The sequence below is a fragment of the Oncorhynchus masou genome, unplaced genomic scaffold (assembly GCF_036934945.1).
Source record: "Oncorhynchus masou masou isolate Uvic2021 unplaced genomic scaffold, UVic_Omas_1.1 unplaced_scaffold_1124, whole genome shotgun sequence".
In the NCBI taxonomy this organism is placed as follows: Eukaryota; Metazoa; Chordata; class Actinopteri; order Salmoniformes; family Salmonidae; genus Oncorhynchus; species Oncorhynchus masou.
The window spans coordinates 141,600-165,113 of NW_027000976.1; the positions used below are offsets into that span (position 1 = coordinate 141,600).

At 44.8% G+C, this 23,514-nt stretch overlaps 1 protein-coding gene and 1 pseudogene across 3 annotated transcripts in view; one reads left to right on the forward strand and one right to left on the reverse strand.

The window, feature by feature from the left end:
• LOC135529227 (SH2/SH3 adapter protein Nck1-like) overlaps positions 1-20,615 on the forward strand; it is an 86,698-nt gene extending 66,083 nt beyond the window's left edge. For all 3 annotated transcript variants that reach the window (XM_064958075.1, XM_064958076.1, XM_064958077.1), the window contains 2 exons: positions 10,111-10,874; positions 18,654-20,615. In XM_064958075.1, the coding sequence (XP_064814147.1) occupies positions 10,111-10,874; positions 18,654-18,854 (965 nt within the window). In that variant the 3' untranslated portion in view covers positions 18,855-20,615. The remainder of the gene's footprint in view (positions 1-10,110; positions 10,875-18,653) is intronic.
• Positions 774-4,330, reverse strand: LOC135529225 (stimulated by retinoic acid gene 8 protein homolog; annotated as a pseudogene).
• Positions 20,616-23,514: the final 2,899 nt, after the last annotated feature.

Here is a 23,514-nt window from a genome sequence, read left to right on the forward strand (position 1 = left end):
CTATAGGATAACCCGTAGATATAACCCTAGGAGAATTCTCTCTATAGGATAACCCTTAGATATAACCCTAGGAGAAGTCTCTCTGTAGGATAACCCTTAGATATAACCCTAGGAGAAGTGTGTGTATATATATATTTTTTTTTTCAGGATTTTTGGAAATTCTTCCGCAACCTCATTTTCATATCAGGCGTCCCCACATGGGGTCGCGACCCTTGGTTTGGGAACCGCTGCTGGACACTGTGAGACCACCATCCCTCTCTGAGGCTGAGGTTTAATACACAGAGAAAGACTGGCTGGACAAAATGCTGACTCTTAATTGATTAAAACGGCTGAACAATGATCATCGAATACAAACGGATGAATGATTTGAACCAGATTATAACACAGCACATAAAACATGTCATATTATAGAACACGTCTGTAACATTAAACGGGTGGAAAAGCTGAACATCTATAAAAACAAATCCCAAAACGTGATCATTTATCAAGTCCATAACAAAGTAACACAATGTGTCTCATGTCACCAGGAACAAACACTTGTACAACTAATAGGTGTTCACATGACAGGAAGTTGGTGAACGGGTTAATTGAGGAGAACAGGCTTGTGGGTAATGACTGGAGCTGAATCAGTGGAACGGTATTAAATATATCAAACACATTCTAACTGTCCTGATTGGTCCCAGAAACAGGAAGTTGGTTAACAGGCTTGTGGGTAATGACTGGAGCTGAATCGGTGGAACGGTATTAAATACATCACACATGGTTTCCATGGTTTCCGGGTGTTTGATGTCAGTCCGTTTGCTTTGTTTCCGGACATTCCTTTGAGCCATCCTCCCGTCAGCAGCCTCCTGTGATTCACATGTCCTCACTGTCAAAGGACTCAGCATTGGAGAAAGATCTCCTCGTGGTCCCTCATAGACACACGTCCTGGTTATGTTCTGGTTTTTCCACCATCTGAGTCTTGACGAAACACATGATGTACTTATAGATCTCCCGGAGCTTGTCAAAGTCCCCACACTGAGGAGAGGCCAGGACAGGACTGTGGTCTGAAGTGGAGTCCATCTCTTTCTTCACCACATCATAGGCATCCTGAAGCAGGTCGTCTTCATAGCTAGGAGAAGAGGCTCTCTGGCTGTTTGCCTGAGTGGAGGGCTGGAGCGAGAGGTGGAGGTGGGTGTCTGGAACAGGATTAGGGGGTGTCTCTGCCGGCCCTTCCCAGCCCAGGCTGCTCTGTTGGGGGGGACAGGTCTGGTAGGCTGCCCTGGAGAGAAGCTATCCCACAGGCCTGAGAGAGCTTCAGATACTACAGCCAGACCAGTCTGTCCCGGGCTCAGCACACCGCTACAAACCAACTTCTCCAGTGTCTGTCTGTAGAACAACAAGTACCCTTCAAACTCCAGGATGTTGGTTAGAGTTGATGGAGGTCTGAGAGGGGCGGTGTCATCCGAGTCTCCAGTGTCTGTCTGTAGAACAACAAGTACCCTTCAAACTCCAGGATGTTGGTTAGAGTTGATGGAGGTCTGAGAGGGGCGGTGTCATCCGAGTCTCCAGTGTCTGTCTGTAGAACAACAAGTACCCTTCAAACTCCAGGATGTTGGTTAGAGTTGATGGAGGTCTGAGAGGGGCGGTGTCATCCGAGTCTCCAGTGTCTGTCTGTAGAACAACAAGTGCCCTTCAAACTCCAGGATGTTGGTTAGAGTTGATGGAGGTCTGAGAGGGGCGGTGTCATCCGAGTCTCCAGTGTCTGTCTGTAGAACAACAAGTGCCCTTCAAACTCCAGGATGTTGGTTAGAGTTGATGGAGGTCTGAGAGGGGCGGTGTCATCCGAGTCTCCAGTGTCTGTCTGTAGAACAACAAGTACCCTTCAAACTCCAGGATGTTGGTTAGAGTTGATGGAGGTCTGAGAGGGCGGTGTCATCCGAGTCTCCAGTGTCTGTCTGTAGAACAACAAGTACCCTTCAAACTCCAGGATGTTGGTTAGAGTTGATGGAGGTCTGAGAGGGGCGGTGTCATCCGAGTCTCCAGTGTCTGTCTGTAGAACAACAAGTACCCTTCAAACTCCAGGATGTTGGTTAGAGTTGATGGAGGTCTGAGAGGGGCGGTGTCATCCGAGTCTCCTCCGCAGAGTTTTCCTCACTGGTCTCAGTCAGATCCTCTCCGTCAGCCATGACGTCTGTGGCCACCAGGTCTCCTGCAGCAGGGAGCTGCTGTGTGACTGCAGCCTCCGGTACACAAGGCCAGATATATACTGGAGTATCTTACCAAGAAAACCGTTGATGTCCCTGAGTGGCAGAGTTACAGTTTTAACTGAAATCTGGTTAAATCTATTGCAAATGGCTTTCTAGATGATATAAACAACAAACCAGACAGCGCAAGAATAATGAGCAAATGTTTCACAATCCAGGTGTGGAAATCTCTTGGAGATTTGAGCTGTAATCTCTGTCAAAGATATTTCTAGCACTTATTGACCATTAGAGGAAGGGGAAGAGAAGGGACAGGAGGAGGAGGAGGGGGGACAGGCGGAGGGACACGAAGGTTGGGCGACAGGAGGAAGAGGCATTGGCTTCCTTCCTCATTGACCACCGCTCAGTGTTTCCTCTCGCCTCACTTTTCTTAGACAATAAGGCAAGGGCTGTTTCCTCATCTCCTCCCTCTGCTGCCTCGGCCACATTGTTCTCAACACCAAGATGCTGGTTACTTTTGCTATTATGCACATAGCAACACGGTCTAGGAAAAGACGCCAATTCAACAGCGCACTGATGTTTCAGACCTGTGGACAGGGACTGCTATCCAACGTCGGAGAAAACACATTTTCTACCAAGTCTATGGACTTTGACTTGGCCATTCTAACACCTGGATATGTTTATTTTTAAACCATTCCATTGTAGATTTTGCTTTATGTTTTGGATCATTGTCTTGTTGGAAGACAAATCTCCGTCCCAGTCTCAGGTCTTTTGCAGACTCCATCAGGTTTTCTTCCAGAATGGTCCTGTATTTGGCTCCATCCATCTTCCCATCAATTTTAACCATCTTCCCTGTCCCTGCTGAAGAAAAGCAGGCCCAAACCATGATGCTGCCACCACCATGTTTGACAGTGGGGATGGTGTGGTCAGGGTGATGAGCTGTGTTGCTTTTACGCCAAACATAATGTTTTGCATTGTTGCCAAAAAGTTCAATTTTGGTTTCATCTGACCAGAGCACCTTCTTCCACATGTTTGGTGTGTCTCCCAGGTGGCTTGTGGCAAACTTTAAACAACACTTTTTATGGATATCTTTAAGAAATGGCTTTCTTCTTGCCACTCTTCCATAAAGGCCAGATTTGTGCAATATACGACTGATTGTTGTCCTATGGACAGAGTCTCCCACCTCAGCTGTAGATCTCTGCAGTTCATCCAGAGTGATCATGGGCCTCTTGGCTGCATCTCTGATCAGTCTTCTCCTTGTATGAGCTGAAAGTTTAGAGGGACGGCCAGGTCTTGGTAGATTTGCAGTGGTCTGATACTCCTTCCATTTCAATATTATCGCTTGCACAGTGCTCCTTGGGATGTTTAAAGCTTGGGAAATCTTTTTGTATCCAAATCTGGCTTTAAACTTCTTCACAACAGTATCTCGGACCTGCCTGGTGTGTTCCTTGTTCTTCATGATACTCTCTGCGCTTTTAACGGACCTCTGAGACTATCACAGTGCAGGTGCATTTATACGGAGACTTGATTACACACAGGTGGATTGTATTTATCATCATTAGTCATTTAGGTCAACATTGGATCATTCAGAGATCCTCACTGAACTTCTGGAGAGAGTTTGCTGCACTGAAAGTAAAGGGGCTGAATAATTTTGCACGCCCAATTTTTCAGTTTTTGATTTGTTAAAAAAGTTTGAAATATCCAATAAATGTCGTTCCACTTCATGATTGTGTCCCACTTGTTGTTGATTCTTCACAAAAAAATACAGTTTTATATCTTTGTTTGAAGCCTGAAATGTGGCAAAAGGTCTCAAAGTTCAAGGGGGCCGAATACTTTCGCAAGGCACTGTATATGTTGGAATGGTTGAGAGAGCTCACTGGTAGCTCTGATGAAGGACGTGAGGCCGATACGTTAGCTAAATTAAGTGATACTGGCAAGCACAATGTGCAAGTTTTTCCTGATCTATCGCACAGTCCCATACATTGGTGTTATTGTTGCTTCCTGAGATGAGTAGAGTACTTTGATGAATGAATACCGTTTTAGATCACGTTAGGACAGGCATTTTACACAACCAGGCTTATACATGACTACTACTATTAGTGCCTAACAGCACAGCCCTGACCTGACAAGCTCAGACACGTTGACATCACGACAGACACACCAGATGCCCTAGAATACCACCTCTTATCTTAGTCCAGTGTCATCCTCCTATCACTCCAGAGGATACCGACTACCATAGACCACCATAACTAGCTGATATTAGCGGGTGGGTGGGATGGTGGGGGATGCCAGCCAGGCAAACAAAGCGATCAGTCTCGGGCCTCATGCTATTTTAATGCAAAGTGGTTGTTTTGAATAGTGGAGGGAAAAAATCAATTCCCTTGATGTCCAGTGTGATAACACTACTGTCTCCTCTCTAGTTCTATACAGTTGAAGTTGGAAGTTTACATACACCTTATCCAAATACATTTAAACTCAGTTTTATTTAACCTTTACTGACATTTAATCCTAGTAAATATTCCCTGTCAGTTTGGCTCACCACTTTATTTTAAGAATGTGAAATGTCATAACAGCTTTTTATTTCTTTCATCACATTCCCAGTGAGTCAGAAGTTTACATACAGTCAATTAGTATTTGGTAGCATTGTCCATCTTCTCCATGTGGTCTCCCTAAAGACTGGTTATCAGTTTAAAGACTGGTAGCTTTTTGTCTAGGAGTCTCGTACGGCCTTATAGAGGGTAGCTTTTTGTCTAGGAGTCTAGTATTGCCTAATAGAGGGTAGCTTTTTGTCTAGGAGTCTCGTACGGCCTTATAGAGGGTAGCTTTTAGTCTAGGAGTCTAGTATTGCCTAATAGAGGGTAGCTTTTTGTCTAGGAGTCTAGTATTGCCTAATATAGGGTAGCTTTTTGTCTAGGAGTCTAGTATTGCCTAATAGAGGGTAGCTTTTTGTCTAGGAGTCTAGTATTGCCTAATAGAGGGTAGCCTTTTGTCTCGTACGGCCTTATCCTCTTGATGCTCTGGGGGCGCTATTTCATTTTTGGATGAAAAACGTTCCTGTTTTAAACAAGATATTTTGTCACAAAAAGATGCTCGACTATGCATATAATTGATAGCTTTCGAAAGAAAACACTCTGACGTGTCCAGAACTACCAAGATATTTTCTGTGCGTGCCCTAGAACGTGAGCTTCAGGCAAAACCAAGATGAGACGGCATCCAGGAAATGAGCAGGATTTTTGAGGCTCTGATTGCCATTGTCTCCTTATATGGCTGTGAATGCGAGAGGAGTAAGTCTGCCCTTTCTGTCGTTTCCCCAAGGTGTCTGCAGCATTGTGATGTATTTGTAGGCAGATCATTGGAAGATTGACCGTAAGAGACCACATTTACCACGTGCCCGCCCGGTGTCCTGCGCCGAAATTGGTGCGCAAAAGTCAGCTGCAAGTATTTTTCCATGGGATTCAGAGAGGAAAGCAAGCTTCCACGAACGATATATCAATGAAGAGATATGTGAAAAAACACCTTGAGGATTGATTCCAAACAACGTTTGCCATGTTTCGGTCGATATTATGGAGTTAATTCGGAAAAAGTTTGACGTTGTAGGTGACTGAATTTTCGGTTCGTTTCGGTAGCCAGATGCGATGTACAAAACGGAACGATTTCTCCGACACACAGACGCTCTCAGGAAAAACTGCGCATTTGGTATGTAACTGAGAGTCTCCTCATTGAAAACATCCGAAGCTCTTCAAAGGTAAATGATTTTATTTATTTGGTTATCTGGTTTTTGTGAAAATGTTGCGTGCTAAATGCTACTCAAAATGCTAAGCTAGCTTTGCATACTCTTACACAAATTAGTCAATTTCTATGGTTCAAAAGCATTTTTTGAAAATATGAGATGACAGTGTTGTTAAGAAAAGGCTAAGCTTGAGAGCAGACGCATTATTTTCATTTTATTTGCGATTTTCAGAAATCGTTAACGTTGCGTTATGCTAATGAGCCTGAGGCTTTAGTCACGATCCCGGATCCGGGATGGGGAGTTTCAAGAGGTTATAGGCCTTATGACTTTACTTTTGACCTTTTAGTTTTGAGTTGACAGGGTCTGTTCTCAGGGCCTGTACTGACCTGTTGTTTTTTTCTCATTGTGTTGTGGCTCTCTCCATGTGCAGTCTAATGATGGGGTCTACCAGACGGTCTCTGGTTCACCCTATTACCAAGGAGACCTCCTCACTCCTTCACAGACCAGACTGGCATTCTGCCGGACCAGTGACTCATTCCCCTCCCATCCGGTCCCACATCACACTAGAGGCTTCATTCCACGTTCTACTGACTGTTGACATCTAGTGGAAGGCGTAGGAAGTGCGAACAGATCCATATCTTATTTCGATGTGAATAGGCGATGAGTTGAAAATACACCAGCCCCAGAATTTCTACTTCCTGTTTACAAGTTTGCCTGCCCTATGAGTTCTGTTATACTCAGACATAATTCATACAGTTTTAGAAACTTCAGTGTGTTTTCTATCCAATATGTATATATTAACATCTGGGACAGAGTAGGAGGCAGTTCACTATGGGCACGCAATTCATCCAAAGTGAAAATGCTGCCCCCTATCCCTAAAAGGTTTTAACTTTCTAGCGCAGGCGTTCCGCTAGCGGAACCCCTCAACAACATTCCACTGAAATGAAAAGGCAGTACGCGAAATTCAAAAATATTTTTTTGTAATATGTAACTTTCACTCATTAACAAGTCCAATCCAATATGAAAGATAAACATCTTGTTAATCCATCGTGTCCGATTTCAAAAATGTTTTACAGTGAAAGCACAACATATGATTATGTTAGGTCATAGCCAAGTCAAAAAACACACAGCCAATTTTCCAACCAAAGATAGAAGTCACAAAAAGCATAACTAGAGATAAAATGAATCACTAACCTTTGATGATCTTCATCAGATGACACTCATAGGACATCATGTTACACAATACTAACCTTTGATGATCTTCATCAGATGACACTCATGGGACATCATGTTACACAATACATGTATGTTTTGTTCGATAATGTGCATATTTATATCCAAAAATCTCGGTTTACATTGGCGCCTTGCGTGCAGTAATGTTTTGATTCCAAAACATCCGGCAATTTTGCAGAAATACTCAAAATAAACATTGATAAAAGATACAAGGGTTATTCACATAACTAAAGATAGACTTCTCCTTAATGCAACCACTGTGTCAGATTTAAAAAAAACGGAAAAAGTATAATGAGAGAACGGCGCTCAGCCCAATCCAGCCAGAGAAATATCCGCCATTTTGGAGTCAACAGAAGTTAGAAATAACACTAAATATTCACTTACCTTTGACGATCTTCATCAGAATGCACTCCCAGGAAACCCAGTTTGACAATAAATGACTGATTTGTTCCATTAAGTTCCATAAAGTCCATCATTAATGTCCAAATAGCCACTTGTTGTTAGCGTGTTCAGCCCACTAATCCATCTTCATGAGGTGCAGGCACTTCATCCAGACAAAAACTCAAAAAGTTCCATTACAGTCCTTTAGAAACATGTCAAACGATGAATGGAATCAATCGTTAGGGTGTTTTTAACATAAAACATCAATAATGTTCCAACCAGAGAATTCCTTTGTCTTCAGAAAAGCTCTTGAACAAGAGGTAACTCTGTCGGGGCGCACGTCATGAGACCAAGGCTCTCTGCCAGACCACTGACTCAAACAGGTCTCATGAGCCCCTCCTTTATAGTAGAATCCTCATTCAAGGTTTTAAAGAAGGTTGACATCTAGTGGAAGCCATAGGAAGGTGCAACTTTATCCATATCCCACTGTGTATTCGGTATGTCCCACTTCCGGGTTGCATTTTTCTCAGGTTTTTTGCCTGCCATATGAGTTCTGTTATACTCGCAGACATCATTCAAACAGTTTCAGAAACTTCAGAGTGTTTTCCATCCAATACTAATAATAATATGCATATATTAGCATCTGGGACAGAGCAGGAGGCAGTTCACTCTGGGCATGCTATTCATCCAAAAGTGAAAATGCTGCCCCCTATCCCAAAAAGGTTATTAAGCAGACACCTCGACGGCCATGAAGGAACTTCACTGGACTCCCAAAAAGATTAAGTTTGCTGATGACACGACAGTGGTAGGCCTGATCACCGACAAAGATGAGACCGCCTATAGGGGAGAGGTATGAGACCTGACCGTGTGGTGCAAGGACATCAACCTCTCCCTCAATGTTAGCAAGACAAAGGAGCTGATTGTGGACTACAGGGCCGAACACAACCCATTCACATCGACAAGGCTGTAGCGGAGTGGGTCGAGAACTTCAAGTCCCTCGCTGTCCACATCGCTAAGGATCTATCATGGTCCACACACACACCAACATAGTCGTGAAGAGGGCACAACAATGACTCTTCCCCTGCAGAAGGCTTAAAAGATTTGCCATGGGCTCTCAGATCCTCAAAAAAAGTCTACAGCTGCATCATCTCTATACCAGGTGGTGGTCAAAGGCCCTAGAAAATGTCTACAGCTGCATCATCTTTATACCAGGCGGTGTCAAAGGAAGGCCCTAGAAAATGTCTACTGCTGCATCACCTCTATACTAGGCGGTGTCAAAGGAAGGCACTAGAAAATGTCTACTGCTGCATCACCTCTATACTAGGCGGTGTCAAAGGAAGGCCCTAGAAAATGTCTACTGCTGCATCACCTCTATACTAGGCGGTGTCAAAGGAAGGCCCTAGAAAATGTCTACTGCTGCATCACCTCTATACTAGGCCGTGTCAAAGGAAGGCCCTAGAAAATGTCTACTGCTGCATCACCTCTATACTAGGCGGTGTCAAAGGAAGGCCCTAGAAAATGTCTACTGCTGCATCACCTCTATACTAGGCGGTGTCAAAGGAAGGCCCTAGAAAATGTCTACTGCTGCATCACCTCTATACTAGGCGGTGTCAAAGGAAGGCCGCAGAAAATGTCTACTGCTGCATCACCTCTATACTAGGCGGTGTCAAAGGAAGGCACTAGAAAATGTCTACTGCTGCATCACCTCTATACTAGGCGGTGTCAAAGGAAGGCACTAGAAAATGTCTACTGCTGCATCACCTCTATACTAGGCGGTGTCAAAGGAAGGCCCTAGAAAATGTCTACTGCTGCATCACCTCTATACTAGGCGGTGTCAAAGGAAGGCACTAGAAAATGTCTACTGCTGCATCACCTCTATACTAGGCGGTGTCAAAGGAAGGCACTAGAAAATGTCTACTGCTGCATCACCTCTATACTAGGCGGTGTCAAAGGAAGGCCCTAGAAAATGTCTACTGCTGCATCACCTCTATACTAGGCGGTGTCAAAGGAAGGCCCTAGAAAATGTCAGACTCCAGCGACTCAAGTCTTAGACTGAAAAAAATATGAGATTTGAAATCATTTAAACTTTCACTTTTGATTCTTAAGTATATTTGGGCAATTACATTTATTTTTCATACTTACGTATATTTAAAACCAAATACTTTTGGACTTTTATTCAAGTATTTTTTTTACTGGGTGACTTTCACTTTTACTTTAGTCGTTTTCTATTAAGGTATCTTTACGTTTACTCAAGTATGACAATTGGGTAGTTTTTCCTCCACTGCTGGTGATGATGGTAGTATGTATTTACTACTGTGTTCATGTGTGGCTCACTTGGTAGAGTGTTTGCAACGGCAGGATTGTGGGTTTGTTTCCCGCTTGGGCCCCAAGTCGCTTTGGATAAAAGGGTCTTCTTAAATGGCATATATTATTTATTATTATATTAGCTATGATCACACACACAAGTTTCACCCTTTTTATAAGATCTCATGGTGCATCGCTCCCTGTCCTAACAGACCATAATATAACTGTCTGAATACCCTCTCAGTAACTATGACAATCTCTCCTGGTGTTTCCCAACAGGCATCGGGAAGGTGAAGCGGAAAACGGGAATGCGTGACACGGCCTCGAACGCCGACGCCGACACGTGCTCCGACAACGGCGAGCGCCTTTACGACCTCAACCTGCCGGCGCTCGTCAAGTTCAGCTACACCGCCGAGCGGGAGGACGAGCTCTCATTGGTTAAGGGTACACGCGTCATCGTCATGGAGAAGTGTAGCGATGGCTGGTGGCGTGGGGGGTACCAGGGGTGTTCCGGATGGTTTCCTTCCAACTACGTGACGGAGGACGCAGATGGGACAGCGGGGGGAGGAGGGGGCGACAGTTTGGGGGACCCAATAGGGTCACTGACTGAGAAGCTTGCAGCAGTGGTTCACAGTGTGTCTAACGGGAACCGGAGACTCCACACGGTGCAGGCGCTGTACCCTTTCAGCTCGGGGAACGACGAGGAGCTGAACTTTGAGAAGGGAGAGGTGATGGAGGTGGTAGAGAAACCAGACAACGACCCTGAGTGGTGGAAGTGCCGTAAAGCAGATGGACAGCTGGGACTAGTGCCTAAGAACTACGTCAATGTGCTACCTCCCCAGCAGGACTCCACTACCCAGAATGCCTCACCGGGCCCCGTGGGGCCGCCCACGCCCGACTGTGACTACATCTCTCCGGCCACGGTGGGGAGGTTTGCTGGGAAGCCATGGTACTATGGCAAGGTGACGCGTCATCAGGCAGAGGTGGCTCTCAACCAGAGAGGAGTGGAGGGAGACTTCCTCATCAGAGACTCTGAGTCATCGGTGAGTCCTGACTGCTATCTATAACTCCATCTATACAACTCCATCTATACATCTCCATCTATACATCTCCATCTATACAACTCCATCTATACAACTCCATCTATACATCTCCATCTATACATCTCCATCTATACATCTCCATCTATACATCTCCATCTATACATCCGTCTGTAGAGAGCTGTACAGCCCAGGGTTTTAGACGTCTGTAAGTTAGGGAGACCTCCTCATCAGAGACTAGGTCATCGGTGAGTCCTGACGTTTATAAGTTAGGGAGACCTCCTCATCAGAGACTAGGTCATCGGTGAGTCCTGACGTCTAAGTTAGGGAGACCTCCTCATCAGAGACTAGGTCATCGGTGAGTCCTGACGTTTATAAGTTAGGGAGACCTCATCAGAGACTAGGTCATCGGTGAGTCCTGACGTCTGTAACTTAGGGAGACCTCCTCATCAGAGACTAGGTCATCGGTGAGTCCTGACGTTTAAGTTAGGGAGACCTCCTCATCAGAGACTAGGTCATCGGTGAGTCCTGACGTTTATAAGTTAGGGAGACCTCATCAGAGACTAGGTCATCGGTGAGTCCTGACGTTTATTAGTTAGGGAGACCTCATCAGAGACTAGGTCATCGGTGAGTCCTGACGTCTGTAAGTTAGGGAGACCTCCTCATCAGAGACTAGGTCATCGGTGAGTCCTGACGTCTGTAAGTTAGGGAGACCTCCTCATCAGAGACTAGGTCATCGGTGAGTCCTGACGTTTATTAGTTAGGGAGACCTCCTCATCAGAGACTAGGTCATCGGTGAGTCCTGACGTCTGTAAGTTAGGGAGACCTCCTCATCAGAGACTAGATCATCGGTGAGTCCTGACGTCTAAGTTAGGGAGACCTCCTCATCAGAGACTAGGTCATCGGTGAGTCCTGACGTTTATAAGTTAGGGAGAGCTCATCAGAGACTAGGTCATCGGTGAGTCCTGACGTCTGTAAGTTAGGGAGACCTCCTCATCAGAGACTAGGTCATCGGTGAGTCCTGACGTTTATAAGTTAGGGAGACCTCCTCATCAGAGACTAGGTCATCGGTGAGTCCTGACGTTTATAAGTTAGGGAGACCTCCTCATCAGAGACTAGGTCATCGGTGAGTCCTGACGTCTGTAAGTTAGGGAGACCTCCTCATCAGAGACTAGGTCATCGGTGAGTCCTGACGTTTATAAGTTAGGGAGACCTCCTCATCAGAGACTAGGTCATCGGTGAGTCCTGACGTCTGTAAGTTAGGGAGACCTTCTCATCAGAGACTAGGTCATCGGTGAGTCCTGACGTCTGTAAGTTAGGGAGACCTCCTTATCAGAGACTAGGTCATCGGTGAGTCCTGACGTTTATAAGTTAGGGAGACCTCATCAGAGACTAGGTCATCGGTGAGTCCTGACGTCTGTAAGTTAGGGAGACCTCCTCATCAGAGACTAGGTCATCGGTGAGTCCTGACGTCTGTAAGTTAGGGAGACCTCCTCATCAGAGACTAGGTCATCGGTGAGTCCTGACGTTTATAAGTTAGGGAGACCTCATCAGAGACTAGGTCATAGGTGAGTCCTGACGTCTGTAAATTAGGGAGACCTCCTCATCAGAGACTAGGTCATCGGTGAGTCCTGACGTTTATAAGTTAGGGAGACCTCCTCATCAGAGACTAGGTCATAGGTGAGTCCTGACGTCTGTAAGTTAGGGAGACCTCCTCAGAGACTAGGTCAACGGTGAGTCTTGACGTCTGTAAGTTAGGGAGACCTCCTCATCAGAGACTAGGTCATCGGTGAGTCCTGACGTTTATAAGTTAGGGAGACCTCCTCATCAGAGACTAGGTCATCGGTGAGTCCTGACGTCTGTAAGTTAGGGAGACCTCCTCATCAGAGACTAGGTCATCGGTGAGTCCTGACGTCTGTAAGTTAGGGAGACCTCCTCATCGGAGACTAGGTCATCGGTGAGTCCTGACGTCTGTAAGTTAGGGAGACCTTCTCATCAGAGACTAGGTCATCGGTGAGTCCTGACGTTTATAAGTTAGGGAGACCTCCTCATCAGAGACTAGGTCATCGGTGAGTCCTGACGTCTGTAAGTTAGGGAGACCTCCTCATCAGAGACTAGGTCATCGGTGAGTCCTGACGTTTATTAGTTAGGGAGACCTCCTCATCAGAGACTAGGTCATCGGTGTGTACCAACATCCCGAACTCTGACATGGATTTCCGCCAAGTCATAGAGACATCTTTAGCTGTGACTATTAGCCTAGCCTGGGTGCCAGTCTGTTTTCTACACTTTATTACAACCACGATAGCCTAGCCTGGGTGCCAGTCTGTTTTCTGCTCTCTTGCCTATCTCATTATAGAACTGGTGTGCCAATTGGCTTGACCATGGTGTAGTGTCTTTATTTAGACAGGGAGTCAATGCCGAGACCAAGGTGTCTGTATTTAGACAGGGAGTCAATGCCGAGACCAAGGTGTCTTTATTTAGACAGGGAGTCAATGCCGAGACCAAGGTGTCTTTATTTAGACAGGGAGTCAATGCTGAGACCAAGGTGTCTTTATTTAGACAGGGAGTCAATGCCGAGACCAAGGTGTCTTTATTTAAACAGGGAGTCAATGCTGAGACCAAGGTGTCTTTATTTAGACAGGGAGTCAATGCTGAGACCAAGGTGCCTTTATTTAGACAGGGAGTCAATGCCGAGACCAAGGTGTCTTTATTTAGACAGGGAGTCCATGCCGAGACCAAGGTGTTTTTTAGACAGGGAGGACAAGCATGACTGTAGATGTTAGCAGAGTTGTTGTTTTTTATACTGCGAAAATGATCAATGACGGAGAATCTAAGATCAATCAAAAACGACCTTGTCTTGAATCCATCAATAGCCAAGGCCCAGGGTGTGTGGAGGAGACACATTGTACACTATATGAGGAGAAGTTATAGTCCTAAAGAAGCATTCCAGTTTCACTGACTCAACCACCGCTATGCATCTCGCCTCACTGACTGGCGATGGTCAATGCCCTCGTGCCAGAAGCCTGTCTCTTGTTTCACTTAGTGAAACATTGCTGTTCCCTCAATAGGCCTATTTGGAAGTTGATGACATGGCAGCCTGCAGTCAAACTAGGCTTTTCTTTTCAGCAGGAACCATTGGCTTTCCAACCTGTGATTGTATTTGAAATCTGGCTAAAAGCCTGTTTTGTCCTCATGCTGTTCACTGACACATTTGGCGCCCTTCCCGATTGTAGGCATGAGGGGCGGCAGGTAGCCTAGTGGTTAGAGTGTAGAGGAGGCAGGTAGCCTAGTGGTTAGAGTGTAGAGGAGGCAGGTAGACTAGTGGTTAGAGTGTAGAGGAGGCAGGTAGCCTAGTGGTTAGAGTGTAGAGGAGGCAGGTAGACTAGTGGTTAGAGTGTAGAGGCAGCAGGTAGACTAGTGGTTAGAGTGTAGAGGAGGCAGGGCAGCCTAGTGGTTAGAGTGTAGAGGAGGCAGGTAGCCTAGTGGTTAGAGTGTAGAGGAGGCAGGTAGCCTAGTGGTTAGAGTGTAGAGGAGGCAGGTAGACTAGTGGTTAGAGTGTAGAGGAGGCAGGTAGACTAGTGGTTAGAGTGTAGAGGAGGCAGGTAGCCTAGTGGTTAGAGTGTAGAGGAGGCAGGTAGCCTAGTGGTTAGAGTGTAGAGGTGGCAGGTAACCTAGTGGTTAGAGTGTAGAGGAGGCAGGTAGACTAGTGGTTAGAGTGTAGAGGAGGCAGGTAGACTAGTGGTTAGAGTGTAGAGGAGGCAGGTAAACTAGTGGTTAGAGTGTAGAGGCGGCAGGTAGCCTAGTGGTTAGAGTGTAGAGGCGGCAGGTAGCCTAGTGGTTAGAGTGTAGAGGTGGCAGGTAACCTAGTGGTTAGAGTGTAGAGGTGGCAGGTAACCTAGTGGTTAGAGTGTAGAGGCGGCAGGTAGCCTAGTGGTTAGAGTGTAGAGGCGGCAGGTAGCCTAGTGGTTAGAGTGTCCTCCTGCCCCTGAACAAGGCAGAACTCACTGTTCCCTGGTAGGCCATCATTGAAAATAAGAGTTTGTTCTTAACTGACTTGCCTAGTTAAATAAAAACATTTTTTTAAATGTCTTGTGATTGGGCTACACACAATCCACAGCTAGTCTATTGATTTTAAAGAAGCTATTGATCCTCTGTCGCTGAACTACAGGCCTACTCATGGTTTAGTATTTTAAATGATTTAATTTCTTTCTGAACAGACAGAATTACATCTATCATTTTGGCCAAGTTATTTCAGGTTATCAGGGGGGATTGCAGAACCTCCTGCATTTAACCTTTTATTTAACTAGGCATGTCAGTTCAGAACAAATTCTTACTAATGATGATGCCCTCCTCCGGTCTGTGATTATATGAGGAAATAGATGAGGTGCAAAGCTGGAGAGGTGTCTGTCAGAGCAGAGAAAGTGAATCTCATTCTAGTTCTGTGAGAGATAGAGGTATGTTTCTCTCACCACCACAATGGCCACGCGGTGGTCTATACAGTCTGTACAGGGGGTGGTCTGTACAGGGGGTGGTCTGTACCGGGGGTGGTCTGTACCGGGGGAGGTCTGTACAGTCTGTACAGGGGGTGGTCTGTACAGGGGGTGGTCTGTACCGGGGGTGGTCTGTACCGGGGGTGGTCTGTACCGGGGGTGGTCTGTACAGTCTGTACAGGGGGTGGTCTGTACAGGGGGTGGTCTGTACCGGGGTGGTCTGTACAGGGGGTGGTCTATACAGGGGGTGGTCTGTACAGGGGGTGGTCTATACAGTCTGTACAGGTGGTGGTCTGTACCGGGGGTGGTCTGTACCGGGGGTGGTCTGTACAGGGGGTGGTCTGTACAGTCTGTACAGGGGGTGGTCTGTACAGGGGGTGGTCTATACAGGGGGTGGTCTGTACCGGGGTGGTCTGTACCGGGGTGGTCTGTACCGGGGTGGTCTGTACAGGGGGTGGTCTGTACAGGGGGTGGTCTGTACAGGGGTGGTCTGTACAGGGGGTGGTCTATACAGTCTGTACAGGGGGTGGTCTGTACAGGGGGTGGTCTGTACAGGGGTGGTCTGTACAGGGGGTGGTCTGTACAGGGGGTGGTCTGTACAGGGGGTGGTCTATACAGTCTGTACAGGGGGTGGTCTGTACAGGGGGTGGTCTGTACAGGGGGTGGTCTGTACCGGGGGTGGTCTGTACCGGGGGTGGTCTGTACAGGGGGTGGTCTGTACAGGGGGTGGTCTGTACAGGGGGTGGTCTATACAGTCTGTACAGGGGTGGTCTGTACAGGGGGTGGTCTGTACAGGGGGTGGTCTGTACTAGGGGTGGTCTGTACAGGGGGTGGTCTGTACCGGGGGTGGTCTGTACCGGGGGTGGTCTGTACAGGGGGTGGTCTGTACAGGGGGTGGTCTGTACAGGGGGTGGTCTATACAGTCTGTACAGGGGGTGGTCTGTACAGGGGGTGGTCTGTACAGGGGGTGGTCTGTACAGGGGGTGGTCTATACAGTCTCCTCTCTTCTGAGAAGGCTTTAATATGGAGTTGGTCCCCCTTTGCTGCTATAACAGCCTCCACTCTTCTGGGAATGCTTTAATATGGAGTTGGTCCCCCTTTGCTGCTATAACAGCCTCCACTCTTCTGGGAATGCTTTAATATGGAGTTGGTCCCCCTTTGCTGCTATAACAGCCTCCACTCTTCTGGGAAGGCTTTAATATGGAGTTGGTCCCCCCTTTGCTGCTATAACATCCTCCACTCTTCTGGGAAGGCTTTAATATGGAGTTGGGCCCCCCCTTTGCTGCTATAACATCCTCCACTCTTCTGGGAAGGCTTTAATATGGAGTTGGGCCCCCCTTTGCTGCTATAACCGCCTCCACTCTTCTGGGAAGGCTTTACACTAGATGTTGGAACATTGCTGTGGGACTTGCTTCCATTCAGACACGAGCATTAATGAGGCCTGATTAGGCCTTACTCGCAGTCGGCATTCTAATTCATCCCAAAGGTGTTCGATGGGGTTGAGGTCAGGACTCTGAGCAGGCCAGTCAACTTATTCTACACCAATCTCAACAAACCATTTCTGTATGGACCTCGCTTTGTGGGGGCGTTGTCATGCTGAAACAGGAAAGGACCTTCCCCAAACTGTTGCCACAAAGTTGGAAGCACAGAATCATCTAGAATGTCATTGTGTGCTGTAGCGTTGATTTTCCTTCACTGGGACTAAAAGACCTTGTCCAAACCATGAAAAACAGCCCCAGACCATTATTCCTCCTCCACCGAACTTTACAGTTGGCACTATGCATTGGGTCAGGTAGTGTTCTACTGGCATCGGCCAAACCCAGATTAGTCTGTCAGACTGCCAGATGTTGAAGGGTGATTCATCACTCCAGAGAACGCTTTTCCACTGCTCCAGAGTCCAATGGCGGCGATCTGTACACCACTCCACCCGATGCTTGGCATTGCGCATGGTGATCTTAGGCTTGTGTGCGGCTGCGAGGCCATGGAAACCCATTTCACGAAGAGGCAGTTTGGAAGTCGACAGTGAGTGTTGTTACAGAGGACATATTATTTTTTACTTCAGCATTCGGCATTCCTGTTCTGTGAGCTTGTTTAGCCTACTATTTTGCTGTTGATCCGTTGTTGCTTCTAGAAGTTTCCAGAGCAGCTCCAGCAGGGCAGAAATTTTACAAACGTACGTGTTGGAAAGGTGGTATCCTGGAAAGAGATGTCTTTTCCTTTGCAACTCTGCCTACAAGGCAGCTTTGTGGAGTCGCCTCTTCACTGTTGACGTTGAGACTGGTGTTTTGTGGATACCATTTAATGAAGCTGCCAGTTGAGGACTTGTGAGGCGTCTGTTTCTCAAACTAGACACTCTAATGTACATGTCCTCTTGCTTAGTTGTGCACCGGAGCCTCTCACTCCTCTTTCTATTCTGGTTAGAGACAGTTTGCGCTGTTCTGTGAATGGAGTAGTACACAGCGTTGGACAAGATCTTCAGTTTCTTGGCAATTTAGTCTTCATTTCTCAGAACAAGAATAGACTGACGAGTTTCAGGAGAAATGTATTTATTTCTGGCCATTTTGAGCCTGTAATCAAACCCACAAATGCTGATGCTCCAGATACTCAGCTAGACTAAAGAAGGCCAGTTTTATTGCTTCTTTAATCAGAACAACAGTTTTCAGCTGTTCCAACATATTTGCAAAAGGGTTTTCTAATGATCAATTAGCCTTTTAAAATGATCAACTTGGATTAGCTAACACAAAGTATCATTGGAACACAGGAGTGATGGATGCTGATAATGGTCCTCTGTACGCCTCTGTAGATATTCCATTAATCAGCCGTTTCCAGCTACAATAGTCATTTACAACATTAACAATGTCTACACTGTATATCTGTTCTATTTGATGTTATTTTAATGGACAAAAAAAAAGTGCTCTTTCAACAACAAGTACATTTCTAAGTGACCCCAAACTTTTGAACGCCTGCCTGCCTGCCTGCTTGCTTGATCGCTTGATCTAGCCACTTGGCCAGCAAGTTAACAAACCAAATGCACTGCTGGAGCCCTGAGCTGGACATCATTGATTTGTTATATTATAGTTATAAATGGTGGCGTAGCTCTCAGCCCTGCCTTGCCGAGGAGGAACCTGTTAGCATTTCAACTTGAAACTGTTGGTGCTCATTGCTCCTCTTTTAGATGAAAATGCCTTAGTCACAAGTAGTATAATCTGTCATGAGATTAATAGTGTTTACTGTCTGCTCAGTTTACAGCTTGTATTGACCTTTCTCTGTCTTGGTCTCCCTCTCTCTCCAGCCCAATGATTTCTCCATCTCTCTGAAGGCCCAGGGGAAGAACAAGCATTTCAAGGTTCAGCTGAAGGATGGTTTGTACTGCATTGGCCAGAGGAAGTTCAGTTCTCTGGAGGACTTGGTGGATCACTACAAGAAGGCTCCCATCTTTACCAGCGAGCAGGGAGACAAGCTCTACCTGGTTAAGGCCCTGGCTGCCTCTTAAACACACTCACACACAGTACATACACTCAGAGACTTCACATCACAAGGACTTCCTATGTGCCAGGAGCTGTGTGCAAGAAGAAAGGGGAGGAGGAGAGAGAAGAAGGAGAAAGGGGAGGAGGAGAGAGAAGAAGAAGAAAGGGGAGGAGGAGAGAGAAGAAGAAGAAAGGGGAGGAGGAGAGAGAAGAAGAAGAAAGGGGAGGAGGATAGAGAAGAAGAAGAAAGGGGAGGAGGAGAGAGAAGAAGGGGAGAGAGGAGGGAAAAGAACATTCTGGATTCTGTCAGACCTGTAGGTGGATCATGTGTTTAGGTCTTCTAGGTCATTATGCCATCTACTAAATCTATACTGAACAAAAATATAAACGCAACATGTGAAGTGTTGATGAGCTGAAATAAAAGATCCCCGAAAAATATTCCATACTCACAAAATGCTTATTTCTCTCAATTTTGGTGTACATGTTAGTGAGCATTTCGTTGCCAAGATAATCTATCCACCTGACAGGGGTGGCATATCAAGAAGCATGGCCTTACACAGGTGCACCTTGTGCTGGGGACAATAAAAGGTCACTCTAAAATGTGCAGTTTTGTCAAACAACACAATGCCACGGATTTCTCAGTTCTAAGGGAGCGTGGCAATGCCACAGATGTCTCAGTTCTAAGGAGCGTGGCAATGCCACAGATGTCTCAGTTCTAAGGGAGCGTGGCAATGCCACAGATGTCTCAGTTCTAAGGGAGCGTGGCAATGCCACAGATGTCTCAGTTCTAAGGGAGCGTGGCAATGCCACAGATGTCTCAGTTCTAAGGGAGCGTGGCAATGCCACAGATGTCTCAGTTCTAAGGGAGCGTGGCAATGCCACAGATGTCTCAGTTCTAAGGGAGCGTGGCAATGCCACAGATGTCTCAGTTCTAAGGAGCGGGGCAATGCCACGGATGTCTCAGTTCTAAGGGAGCGTGGCAATGCCACGGATGTCTCAGTTCTAAGGGAGCGTGGCAATGCCACGGATGTCTCAGTTCTAAGGGAGCGGGGCAATGCTGACTGCAGGAATATCCACCAGAGTCGTTGTCAGATCGTTGCTACCAAATCCACCTCCAATGTAGCTTTAGAGTACGGTTAACCACACGAGCCCACATCCGGTGTCTCCACCCATGGCTGTGCCCCGGCCCAATCATGTGAAATCCATAGATTAGGGCCTCATTAATATTTTTCCAATTGACTTGATTTTCTCATAAACTGTAACTCAGTAAAATATTTGAAATTGTTGCATGTTGCGTTTTTAATATTTTTTCCAGTATACGTTTAGTTGTGAATAATATATATATAGTTTTATTTTTTTAAATGTGATGTTTTTTTATTCAACCCAAACATACCCAATAACGACCAGTCACCAGCGAGCAATGTTTTGTATTGGGGGGGGGGGCAAGTGATTAATAATAAAGACCTAGTTAAATAAGTATACATATTTTGTAGATTTATCAGCTGATGCTGCAGTCCCTTCCTCCCCCAGCAGTCCCTTCCTCCCCCATCAGTCCCTTCCTCCCCTGCAGTCCCTTCCTCCCCCAGCAGTCCCTTCCTCCCCCAGCCTGGCTATAAGGCCTTTTGTTGGGGATCAAGAATCTAGCCTAGCTAAACATTTCAAAGCTACACTTGTATTTTTGTCTGTTTTAATTTTACTCTCTCAACGTTTTAAAACATATGTTGTGGACAGAAAATCCACAGTCCTGCTAATTTACTGCTGAACCTGAATAAAACATGTTGAAATGACCAGGGTTTCATTTCATCCTAGATCATTTCATGTATTTAGGATATTGTACTGTATAAAATGTTACTAATGACTGAGGTCAGGAGAGATACTGTGTCAACTCATATAAAATGTTACTAATGACTGAGGTCAGGAGAGATACTGTGTCAACTCATATAAAATGTTACTAATAACTGAGGAGAGATACTGTGTCAACTCATATAAAATGTTACTAATGACTGAGGTCAGGAGAGATACTGTGTCAACTCATATAAAATGTTACTAATGACTGAGGAGAGATACTGTGTCAACTCATATAAAATGTTACTAATGACTGAGGTCAGGAGAGATACTGTGTCAACTCATATAAAATGTTACTAATGACTGAGGTCAGGAGAGATACTGTCAGCTCATATAAAATGTTACTAATGACTGAGGTCAGGAGAGATACTGTGTCAACTCATATAAAATGTTACTAATGACTGAGGTCAGGAGAGATACTGTCAACTCATATAAAATGTTACTAATGACTGAGGTCAGGAGAGATACTGTCAACTCATATAAAATGTTACTAATGACTGAGGAGAGATACTGTCAGCTCATATAAAATGTTACTAATGACTGAGGTCAGGAGAGATACTGTGTCAACTCATATAAAATGTTACTAATGACTGAGGTCAGGAGAGATACTGTGTCAACTCATATAAAATGTTACTAATGACTGAGGAGAGATACTGTGTCAACTCATATAAAATGTTACTAATGACTGAGGTCAGGAGAGATACTGTGTCAACTCATATAAAATGTTACTAATGACTGAGGTCAGGAGAGATACTGTCAACTCATATAAAATGTTACTAATAACTGAGGAGAGATACTGTGTCAGCTCATATAAAATGTTACTAATGACTGAGGAGAGATACTGTGTCAGCTCATATAAAATGTTACTAATGACTGAGGTCAGGAGAGATACTGTCAACTCATATAAAATGTTACTAATGACTGAGGAGAGATACTGTCAGCTCATATAAAATGTTACTAATGACTGAGGTCAGGAGAGATACTGTCAACTCATATAAAATGTTACTAATAACTGAGGAGAGATACTGTGTCAGCTCATATAAAATGTTACTAATGACTGAGGTCAGGAGAGATACTGTGTCAACTCATATAAAATGTTACTAATGACTGAGGTCAGGAGAGATACTGTCAACTCATATAAAATGTTACTAATAACTGAGGAGAGATACTGTGTCAGCTCATATAAAATGTTACTAATGACTGAGGAGAGATACTGTGTCAGCTCATATAAAATGTTACTAATGACTGAGGTCAGGAGAGATACTGTGTCAGCTCATATAAAATGTTACTAATGACTGAGGTCATGAGAGATACTGTGTCAGCTCATATAAAATGTTACTAATGACTGAGGAGAGATACTGTGTCAACTCATATAAAATGTTACTAATGACTGAGGAGAGATACTGTCAACTCATATAAAATGTTACTAATGACTGAGGTCAGGAGAGATACTGTGTCAACTCATATAAAATGTTACTAATGACTGAGGAGAGATACTGTGTCAGCTCATATAAAATGTTACTAATGACTGAGGTCATGAGAGATACTGTGTCAACTCATATAAAATGTTACTAATGACTGAGGTCAGGAGAGATACTGTGTCAACTCATATAAAATGTTACTAATGACTGAGGTCAGGAGAGATACTGTGTCAGCTCATATAAAATGTTACTAATGACTGAGGTCAGGAGAGATACTGTGTCAACTCATATAAAATGTTACTAATGACTGAGGTCAGGAGAGATACTGTGTCAACTCATATAAAATGTTACTAATGACTGAGGAGAGATACTGTGTCAACTCATATAAAATGTTACTAATGACTGAGGTCAGGAGAGATACTGTGTCAACTCATATAAAATGTTACTAATGACTGAGGAGAGATACTGTGTCAACTCATATAAAATGTTACTAATGACTGAGGTCAGGAGAGATACTGTGTCAACTCATATAAAATGTTACTAATGACTGAGGTCAGGAGAGATACTGTCAACTCATATAAAATGTTACTAATGACTGAGGAGAGATACTGTGTCAACTCATATAAAATGTTACTAATGACTGAGGAGAGATACTGTCAACTCATATAAAATGTTACTAATGACTGAGGAGAGATACTGTGTCAGCTCATATAAAATGTTACTAATGACTGAGGAGAGATACTGTGTCAACTCATATAAAATGTTACTAATGACTGAGGAGAGATACTGTCAACTCATATAAAATGTTACTAATGACTGAGGAGAGATACTGTGTCAACTCATATAAAATGTTACTAATGACTGAGGAGAGATACTGTGTCAACTCATATAAAATGTTACTAATGACTGAGGTCAGTAGAGATACTGTGTCAACTCATATAAAATGTTACTAATGACTGAGGTCAGGAGAGATACTGTGTCAACTCATATAAAATGTTACTAATGACTGAGGAGAGATACTGTGTCAACTCATATAAAATGTTACTAATGTCTGAGGTCAGGAGAGATACTGTGTCAACTCATATAAAATGTTACTAATGACTGAGGTCAGGAGAGATACTGTGTCAACTCATATAAAATGTTACTAATGACTGAGGAGAGATACTGTGTCAACTCATATAAAATGTTACTAATGTCTGAGGTCAGGAGAGATACTGTGTCAACTCATATAAAATGTTACTAATGACTGAGGAGAGATACTGTGTCAACTCATATAAAATGTTACTAATGACTGAGGTCAGGAGAGATACTGTGTCAGCTCATATAAAATGTTACTAATGACTGAGGAGAGATACTGTGTCAACTCATATAAAATGTTACTAATGACTGAGGAGAGATACTGTGTCAACTCATATAAAAT